This window comes from Centrocercus urophasianus, unplaced genomic scaffold, assembly GCF_019232065.1.
Source record: "Centrocercus urophasianus isolate 14NV4802_14NV808 unplaced genomic scaffold, USGS_Curo_1.0 seq_15, whole genome shotgun sequence".
NCBI lineage: Eukaryota > Metazoa > Chordata > Aves > Galliformes > Phasianidae > Centrocercus > Centrocercus urophasianus.
In genome coordinates this window covers 24118976-24129766 of record NW_024884697.1, presented here as the reverse complement: position 1 = coordinate 24129766, position 10791 = coordinate 24118976, and the positions used below count along the sequence as shown (strand labels likewise).

The 10791-nt window shown below is 41.7% G+C and overlaps 1 protein-coding gene across 1 annotated transcript in view; it reads left to right on the top strand.

Moving 5' to 3' along the window:
* The first annotated feature begins 2724 nt into the window (after nt 1-2724).
* The window catches only part of MDFIC (MyoD family inhibitor domain containing), a 49158-nt gene continuing 41091 nt past the window's right edge, over nt 2725-10791 (top strand). The window contains exons 1-2 of the mRNA XM_042816250.1: nt 2725-2809; nt 4730-4882. Of these exons, the coding sequence (XP_042672184.1) occupies nt 4792-4882 (91 nt within the window). The 5' untranslated portion in view covers nt 2725-2809; nt 4730-4791. The remainder of the gene's footprint in view (nt 2810-4729; nt 4883-10791) is intronic.

The window sequence follows — 10791 nt, the reverse complement described above, 5'->3', positions numbered from 1 at the left end:
CGCTATTTTCACAGAAAATAGTTCATTATAAATAGGAAATCAGCACAGTGAAGAAGGATGTATCTTGCCTTGCCTTGCCTTGCCTTGCCTTGCCTTGCCTTGCCTTGCCTTCCCTACTTTTTAAAATTCATATTTACTTTAACTGTAATTCTAATTGCCAGCTTGAGTCTGAACAAAGCAACCATTAAGCCTCACATTCTTTTTCTCCCCACTGAGAAGTCCATCCCGTGGCAGAGAAACACTAGGCCTGGGCAAGAATCATTTATGTTAGAAAGACTTCCTCCAAATGGCAGAGCGCAGCATTACTGGAATTAATTGCTTCTCTGCATTTCCTGACTCCATTTCTGATTGTGGAAGGACTTAAATCTGTATGCCTCCAATTTCATTTTGGCATCCTAGTGTTTATTTTTCTCTCTGTGCTCTATGGAGATGGATTTCCTTGGAATAGAAGGGATTGGTTGCCCTGCTATGACCAGCTGATGTTTAAAGTGCTGTCAATCCCACTGTATTTCAGTGGTTGTGTTTTAGGGAGTACAAAACCTAATCTAAAACAATCTGCAGGCAGAATCCAGCTATTTGTGGCTTCTAAAGACATTTTGGAGAAGGGTAATATACAAACTAGGCCATGAAAACCAAGAACCCAACCAGTTCAGGCATGCTAATATCCTTCAAATTGCCCTTTAGTGTGTTTCTTTTCTGCTGAACTTCTTATATTACAAATTCGTGATTTCAATATAAATTAAAATGAATTTTTAAACTTAATTTGAAATGCTGTTATTTTATAACATAGCTTATCTTTAAAACTAACTCTTTTTATCCCTCTCAACTATAGCGGTCTTTCCATTTTGGTGTTGCCACACTACAAAATATTTAGGGCAGAGAGCCTGCCAGTATCCCACTAGTGAAAATAGTTGTGAGGTTTAAAATAATAAACATATGCTAAAAATGCTTTTTACAAAATTGAGAATTATGCTTTTAAGTATTGGAGAAGGATGATTTGAGCTCACAGGTACTAAAGTACTAGCTATTAGTCATGGATTTACTATTTTTGTTCATCTTTCAGAAACCTGAAAGTTACATGGAACGTTAAGGACATAAAATCTTTGCACTTTCCCCTGCTCTTGTTGACAGAAGAAAGGCAACATCTGTATAAGAGTAATCTTAAGGAAATAAAGGTATGGGGAGCAAATCCATGCAGCCACACCTGTACCAATCCAACTATTCAACAATCGCTCCTCTTTACCATGTAAGCAGTAATATTTCTTTGAAGCTACATACAAACTTTCTGCAGCATTGCTGAGAAAAGTTAACTCTGCTAGCCAGAACTTCCTCCTTAAGAAACTGATATTCAAAAAAATTCAGACTGAAATTTTTACTTGGAAAACTCAAGCTAAAATACAGCTTAAGGTTTTAACAATGTAAGTAAAAATATCCTAAAATTTGGAGCAGTTTATTTTGGGATGTAATGGATTTAGTTTAAATAACAACTTGTGTCTTTCTAAAATACTTTCACTTAGTAATGAGCCTTATTTTGGTTGGAGGTGATATCTATTTTATGTCTTGTGTGGAGGTCAGTTTTGTCCTGAAGACATATGACTGTGTTTTGCATTTTGTGCACTTTTAATAGGATTTTGTTTTCCAGAAATGTTCAATAAGGAAAGAAACACAGAGAAGGCTTTTAGAAAACTTTTACCTGACTACAAACCATACTTACTGCATTAAAAATGTTTTGAGCTTACCTTCACATTCACCTCCCAGATCTGCCATTATGATCTTGAAAAGCATACCTGAATTTTCTAATCTAGCAATGAGGTGGTGTAGTCACCGACCCTGGGGGTGTTCAAGGAAAGGCTGGATGTTGTGTTGATGGACATGGTTTAGTGGGAGCTATTGGGAATAGGTGAACGGTTGGACTGGATGATCTTTTAGGTCTTTTCCAACCTTGTTGATTCTATGATTCTATGAATGAAAGAGTGTAGTGGAATAGTGCAACAACCTGTACCCTGACTCCTGTAGTAAGATCTGTTGCGTCTCATGTTTGTATTATACTTGAGCGGCTGCTGCTATTAGGCTGCCCACTCCCTCAGAAGTTTTAATAATAGTTAAACTTTAAAAAACAGTATGAAACAATCAGTTTAGATCAGCAGTGTTAGGCTGCCAGGAGTGTGCCATATTGTTGGCTTCTGCCAATGAACTTTGCCTACCTGCGGTATCTCACTAACAGTGACCACATCTGGATCTATCTTTTCACAATCAGTAAAACAACTGTGGTACAAGCAGCACCACAGCTTTTCAATGTAGTTGAATGTGTTGCACAGTATTTTTAATGTTATTTCAGTGAACTGAACTTTTTGCATATTGAATTATCTGAACTTGTTTTATTTGATTTTACTTGGGCTTATTGTACACTGCATCAGTGGCAGTACGGCAACATCATCAGAAGATCCAATTCAGCTCATTCATTTGGTTGTTTCAATCTCTATATAGGCAGCTGCCTTCAGCAGAACCTTCACACAGTGAGTTCATGCCATCATCTTTTTGAAAAAGATAAACTGAACACCAAGACGGTCACCATGTGTGTGTTATAGATAAGGTTAAAAAAAAAATCAACCGTAAAATCTGCATGGTATCTGCTAGATAGACACGTATTATCCAATGAAACATTTTGAAGGCAGGGTGTGGCCGGCTAAATTGTTGCTCCTCCCCCTGTTCTGTGCTGTTTCCCAGTTTCAGAGGGAAAAACACAGGCTTGGACGTTGAGGATGAGTCATAATTGCTCTTCTACTACTGACTCACTTGTGAGTTTGAGGTAAGTCCTTCTACCTTATGCCTGAAGTGCTCTGCCTCCAGGGCAGCGAGGAGAGAAGCAGCTGTTGTATACTGGTGCTGTGGAAAGTTATGCAATGTTTTCTTAGATGAGAAGTGCAGATATTGATACCCACATTATTATTATGCAATGCAATATAAGTTTGTGTACACTAAATGGAATTTTTACTTGGCTTCTTCTGGACATAGCGCACTTTTTTTTCCATTATATCATGAAAAAGCTTAAAGAAATATTACATTGTACCAAAGAACATCTTAGTTTACTGAAATACTTAAAAATGATCGTATTTCTCGGCAGAAAATATATAAACCTGAAATAGCATTTCTTATTAGTTGCATCACACTTACCTCTTGCACCAATAGTGACCAATAATAAAGCTGAACAGTGATGGCTTTTGCAATTAGAAAAGGCCCTAAAGTGGGTGGTGTCCCAAAGGAAATGGCTCCTACTCAGTTATTTATGCTGTACAGTCAGTATGTGAGCATTGCAGGAAAATGCTCAGCTTTAAGAAGAAAACTCTTACTATCTGACCACATTATTTAGTACTTATGATATCAGAAACAATAACCATCAGTTCTCTTTTCCCATATTAGGATGCAGACAAATTTATAACTTGGCTATTTTTAATTCCTAGTTCCAACTTCCTAGAAGGTACCTGCTTGTCCACTGTGATGGGAAACAGCAGTAAAGCATCTTCACTAAATCATGCTAGAATTTCTATCTTTTAAAGAAATTACAGACTAAAGATGAACATGTAATGAGAGAGGTGTACAGAGCTGCAGTAGGATGTGCAAGGTATCTTAATGTACGGGTACATTGGTGAATAGTGGCAACACTCCATAGTGTGGGCAGCAGCAGAGCATACGCCAACCAAACCAATTGGTGTAATGGGAAAGAAATGTGTTTAGAGAACCACAGGTAAGGCTGCTAGGCAGGTACTAGCGGAAGGAGTGGTTTGCTCTCTGGGTTTCTGCAGCTGAAAAACACTTGGCCAGTCCTTCCTCCTCACATACCCGTGCTGTGGGCAGAGGCACACAGGCCAGGACAGGTGTGAGGGGCGGCAGGCCGGGCAGGCAGCAGAGCCCACAGTCCTGCCCAGGCTACCAGGCTGCCCGCTTTCTGAGGCGCGACGGGGTGAAGGCAAACAGTAACCACCGCAACGCACAACTTCTGAGGCAGCGGCTGCACCATGAGAAGTGCCTCAGCCAAACCCTACAGCTGCAAGCACTGTCCAGGCATGAAAGCCTTCCTTTCAGGGTGGTGGTTGTTTGTTTTTTTTTTTTTTCCTTTCTCCCTATTTCTGCCTGACGGGTTTCAGCCTCCCGGGGACTTCCCGTGGCGGGAGGCCCGGCTGGGGGCGGGGGGCGGCCCAGCCCGCGGCCCGGCGCTGGCGGGCGGCGGGACACGCACAGCGGCCGCCCCGAGCCGCGCTCGCCGCCAGCCGGAGTGGGATGTTTCATCGTCCGGAAATGATGGCAAAGCCGTGACTGCGGCGGCGGGGGGCCGTCGGGGGGCTGTTTCGGGTCATTGAGTCAACGCGTGTGCCCGGGGGAAGGCCCGCGGGGCGCGCGGGGCGCGCGAGGCGGCGGGCGCCGGGGGAGCAGGGACGCGGAGGGGGCCGGGCTGCGCGGCGGAGCGGGAGGAAATGCGGAGGTAGGGCGCGCCCCTCCGCGCCGCGTGGGGCCCCGCGCCCTCCAGCTGCCGGGCCGCCGCCGCCGCCCTCCCCCTCGCCCGCGGCCGCCGCCCCCCGGTCCCGCGGGTGTCGCCGCGGGGGGCGGGAGGCGCGCCTGGCCGCGAAGTTGCCGCCGCTTCGTCGCTGTCCCTCCGCGGTCCCGCGCCCCGAGCCGTGAGTTTTCTGCGTAGAACGCGCTAACGAGTCCTTTCGCGTGCTTGTTCCTGCAGGGTGGCGTGTTAGTTCGGCTGGAGGGAGTGCAGGCTCTGCGCTACTCGGTGAGAGCTGGCAGATGTCCCAAGTGAGGGAACCTCTTCCTCCAGGGCCTGAAGGGCCAGAGCGGGCTCCGAGTGACGGCGGCGCTTTGATCTCGCTCCCTCGAGGTGAGTCGCTTTAAAGTTTCTCGGTAATTGTTGCGCCTTTTATTTGAATGATGCGTTTACTGACTCGTTCTGTGGGTTTTAACCCCTCGCTGCTCCCTGCTCCTGGCCCCTCTTGGGTGTACCTCTGTAACACTTTCACTACCCCGCCTTTATTGTTTTAGCCAGAAATATTCTATGTAAAAAACGCAAAATGGGAAGAAGTAAAGGATGCACTGATGTCAGTGCTGCTTCTCACTGCTTGAAAAACTGCAGTCACTGAGAGGCAGATGCTGCTCCTTGAAACCGCCTCCTCATTGCTCAGCTTTGGCGTTTGCTTTTTGGAGCTCTTTGCCAAGCTCTTCTTCTCAGCCCTGCAATGAGTTGAGAAGGGCAGTCCTGGGCCAGCATTGCTGCGCAGGTGGGAGGGCACATTCCTGTTTCTCCTCTTAGTTTATGTTGGTGCTGCGCCTAATGCCTGTTCATAGACTGTTCACATGTTTTGTGTTTACTGCTCAACTGTTCTTCAGAAGCGTGTTCATCATAGCGAGAAATTCTTCAAACTGTGTGCAGTTTGCACTTGCACAGAGTATATTGATGCTCTGATCACCTTCATGTAGAGGAGTTTGACAAGGTGTTCTGTAGGTTGTCCTCAAAGCAGGGCAGTGTGTTTGCCTGCTGAGTTCTGGCCTGTGAAGATGAGACTTATTTCTTTTCTTGCATTTACAGCTACTGCTTTGTTTTTCAGAGTTCTGACAGCAGTTTTTTGCCTCTGAAGAACAGACAAATAAGGTTGTTCAAAGGCTGTGACTTTATACATAAGAGGTTAACTTAGCAGAGCCTGGTAACTCGGTTGTGCAACAGCGGATTAAAGATGCAGCCTCTGCTTTTGTAACGTGGAAAATCAATAGCTGTGTGAAATCAAAGTTGAAGACTCATTTGAGAAACCAGAAAGTATCTGCAGCAAAGTTTTTTTTTTTTTTTTTTTTTTTTTTAAAAAAAAAAAAAGTCTGGCAGGGAGACATATTAAATTGGCTTATACTTATCTTATTGTTTTGGGTTTGTTGTTTTTTTTTTTTTTGTCCTGGAGAATGACTCATAACTTCTAAACAGTAAAAAAAAATAATAAAAGAAGATTAGATACAGAAGATCAGGCGGAACAGAACTCTCAGAATCACGTTTTGGCCAGAAAAGAACAGTATTTGTGATACATGTTTATTTTCCACACTTTTCTCTGTCATGTGATCCAATGGCCACCCTGGTTAAATGCATTGTGTAGGCCATACATCAGAGTTAGGGGAGTTTCAAGCCAGTGAGCAAAGTAGCCTAGAGAACAGTCTTCTTAGAGTACCACTTTGAATTGTGTTTTAACTATGAAATAAAGTTGTATATGGTTCAATTTCCATAAGATTCTCAATACCTGCTCTTTCTTCTTACGGAAAGTAAGGAGAAGAGCTGCGGCCTGCACACAGACAAGTTCTGTGCAGAGCCTGAAAGGCACAGCTTCAGCTCAGAGCTGTCAAAGTGAAAGGTTGTAGAGTGACTTTCAGGGATCACTAAGGTGCATAGTAGTGTAATGTGTTGACTCAGGCTTGCTCACTGGCCACACCTTTCAAGGCACATGCTCAGTTTTAAGGGACATGCATAGTTCACAGAAAGATAAAGCCTTTTTCATTTTTTTTTACTCAGTTCAGCATTGAGATGTGCCTTTTTAAAAAAAAAAAAATTCTAGTGAACTTAGATTTAAGGATAACTGTGGATATTTGTTGCTTTTTTCAAGTCTAATTCTGCTGGGGAAATGGGGGTGGAAAGAGGAAGAGGTGAGTTCATAACATTTCCAGTCTATATTCCAGCATTTCTGTTGTCAGCTTTGCAGTGTGTGGTTACAGGGTTAGGTAGTTGAGATATTCCGGGACTGAAGATCTCAGATAATATATCTGGAACTTTCAACACCCTGCAGCACTTTCTGTACCATCCCACAGGACACACAAAGTATACTGACTACTGTAGAATTTGGGGATAATTGTAAAAGCTGTGGCTGAAATTTTCATTATTTCTGAAAATGGGCTAGAGTTGTAGTAAGTTGAAATAATTATTAATTTACTTGGAATCATCTCCTAATAGATAGCTGATGATTCCTTATATTTACAATGACATCTTTTTGGTTTGTGTCCACCTAGGAATAAAAATTCTTTAATCAGAAAAAAATGATTTACATATAGCAAAGTTTTAAGCACACCCTAATGAGCAAGAATTTCTCTTTGATAGCAGCATACTTTAACATGTGTTCTATATTTGTCTACCTGCTGTAGATATCTTGCATCCTGAGAACAAACTTCTGTTTTCTTCTGAAGTTTGGTGAGGTGTCATAAAAAAATCCAAATTTCGAGGTGCTTGTTTTGTTTGCTCTCATAAGTATTCAGATGCTGAAACCTAAGTGTTCTTTTTCATAAAAGGAAAAGAAACTAACTGAACTGTAAATACTCAGCAAATAACTATGCTACGATGTGGAGGAAACAAACAAAAGAACTTCACTTTGGGTTGAGATTCAGCTTGGCCTACAGAGGTGGCATTCTCTGACTTTCTCAACTTGAGAGAACATTCATGCATTGCCTTAAGCAATAGATTCTCTTATCTTCTCCACTGCCACTGTTCTTTTTCAGTTCATTTTATGATTTAACACATATATAAATATTTCTGAGAATCTTTGGACTTTGCCCCTCCATACTGCGAGAGATAGTTGATGAAATAGTGCTCTTTTTTGGCAGTATCAATATTCGGTTTCAGTCTTTAAACTATTATTTGTGTGAAAAGTGTGCAGCTGAAAGAGGATGACAGATTTAACCTAATTTCTGCAAACACTGGGTTTGTGTTTTGCCACGTCCTTGCAGAAGCGTAAGCATAGTTGTGAGCTGTTGTTCAAGATTTTGCTCACATCATCTCTGCTTTTCTGGGCTCCATAGGCCTTGGAATCAAAATATGACTACATCTACCTGTGTGCAGTACAACGTAGTCAGAATGCATAGTGTCTGTATCAGCTTACTTTGACTGTGATCAAGTATTTTCAGCACTGGCAAATGCCAGAATAGTTCAGCATCCCGAAGCAAGGAATTTGATGATTTGTGACCAGCAGCCTTTCTGCTTTAAGGAGAACATTTTGTATATTGGAGGTCACACCATGGTTATTGCTTGGACTATGGGTAGACTTCTTCCATTAAATCCTCTGCATTTGAATAAACCAGAGAGTACAAGAGAGAACTTTCAACAAACATGGAACTATATTTTGGGAATCAAGACACATTTTAAAAGATGCAACAGTATCATCTATGAAGTATTTGGAATGCTTCTACTTTTGCCCATTATCAACTGACTGAGTAGAATAACATGTCAATTAATATTTAACTTTCTGAATTTACAAACAATCTAAAGAAATGAAGAAAAAAAATGATAATCACACAAACTATTAGAAATTTCTAATAGCCATTTATACAATGGAAATCCATTAGGTTTCTTTATTAGGTGATGGGTGTGTATGGCTGACTCTAGTAGAAGTACTAAGAGATTCTGTAAGTGGCTGTTCTCTCCTGTGCAAATCACATCACTGTTGCTGAGTGGAGATGCAGTTATGGTTTGGTGCCTGAAGAAACCATATACAGCAGTATTAGTTCATTCAGAACCTCCATCCAGAAAATCACAAAAACAATGTTCTCTTCCTCAGCGATGTGATTCAAACCCCTTAGTATTCTGTGTCTTCAACTGTTTTCATGACCAGGAGCACTACAGTGCTAGGTAAGATGAGGTGACAGAAAACTGACTCTGGGAACGTCTTGAAACAACACCTATAAGTGTCACTGTGACTGTTGCGCTTTACTAGCAATGCCCCAATGTTGAGAGTAATGGATTTTTGTTTTAATGGCTAAGTTATACACACAAATTGCTCAAACCTAGGAAGGGTTTGCCCAATTTGAATTTCTACTTAATGTGAAGAGAGTTTAGAGAATCTGTGTTAATTAGTTGTATAGTTTTCTGTCAGCAGTAAAGCATTTATTAAACGTTACTGACTACAGTACCTAAAACTTCCAGAGTTGTCTGACTCTAGCTAGTCATAATAATACACTTCTGCTTTCAGTTTCATGTGCATGCAGTTCCAGTAAAGTGATTCATGTCTACATGGGTGTGATAGACTTGTATTTCACAGAGCTGACTGTTAAGGTCTTGCATCAAATTTGAAATATTTTTGTTCCATCTCATAGGCAAGCTTTATATTGCAGTCATGTTTCTCAAATTCTATTTCAGACCTTCAGAAGTTAGGCTTCACTTTAAAACACTTGATTTTTCTTCCTGTTAAGTAGTATCCAGCGATGACCGTGTCTGTGCTAGTGTTTTCATTTGGATCAGTAGTGCTGTTTTGAACTGAACATCCTGTTCACCCCTGCTTTGATTTGCTTTCTTGGGGAGTGACCTGGGCTGGATTCTTTTTGAACTAAACAATCTGGAAGATGTACTGTAGGACTGTGCCTGATGCACCCTAGCCAAGAAATGATCTTGAGACTAGAGTACTAGTGTAGAGTGTGTAGGTCGCTCCAAAAGTAATGCCTCGTATTTATTTCTGTGGATTTACAACGGAGACAAAGAATACAGTGACACTAGTTGATACAGAAAAGTCTCAGCTAAAAAATGATGTTTTTCAACATAGTCACCACCATTAGCTCTTTATTTTCACTTGTGATGAACAAGAGCCTGCATGCTGTGCTCTTAAAAGTCTGCATCAGCAGAGGTGACCCACTGTCAGTGTCACCACTGCTGAACCACCACCCACTGCCTCACTGTGCTCACATCCACTGTTTGGTTTCCATAAATATTCATCAAGCATCAACGAATCTAAATGGACACAATTTTTTCCACATGCAGGAATTCATTGACACACCTTTTCTTCATGCACCCTTCCATGTCAGACGCTGCTAAGGAATGTTGATGGGATGGTTCAATTCTTACTGCCATACCACCAACATTTGCCTCAAACATTGCGGGCTGATATAATAAAATAGGAGGCATTATTTTTGGGGCAGCCTTTATGCATCCCAGCAGTGTCATACCTAGGTGTTTAAATAAGCTTTATCTCATGCTTCCATCATTCTTCTGTCCTTATATAATGATAGTGTTGAGTTCCTCTTGTTTCTGCATTCTTCATGGTGGTCAGCTATGCAAGTCCATTCTGCTTGTTCCTGCATCCTTGACGAGAATGATGCACTCAGGTTTCCAGAAGGCTTTCCCAGCAGCTGCTTTTACTTTATTTGGTGCTGCCTCCCATAGTGTTGGTGAACAGAAGATGAATGCCATAACAACAAAGCCTTTAGTTGTGACAGCTGCAGGATTTTTAACTTTTTTTGTCTACCACACCCCTGTATCAGTACGTGAACTTTGAACCAGTTTCTGAAGTCAAGTTTGTCATGTTGCAGTTCTAGCAATTTTCATCATTCAGCTTCTTGAAAGAGAGGGCTATATCAGTTTATGCTATTATGTGTCATATAATGAATAGAAATCAGCTGCCTGTGACAGTATGAGGTTATCTGACACACTCAATATGGGAAGTCAATTTCATTTTTTTGCTTGTGGAGGGGTTGGATAGTACATAGTTTCTATGCATTAAGGTATGTTTCTATGTTTGATATCTCAGTCTTGCTGTAGCTGTGTTTGAACTCATTGGGACACATTTCTGTCTGAGCTCCAGAGAGACGGTAGGTGGTTGGAGACAGCTGGAAGGTAAAGATATGAATCGACAAACACTTAAAGGAGAGGTGGGTGTTTGTCAAAGACTGAGGTGTGTCCTTCAAATGCACATCCTTTACCTGTTCTTATTTTGTGTTTTCTGTCAGTTTGCATGCTAATGAAACCAAAACTGAACTTAAAAATCAATATTGCAGTCATTTGCG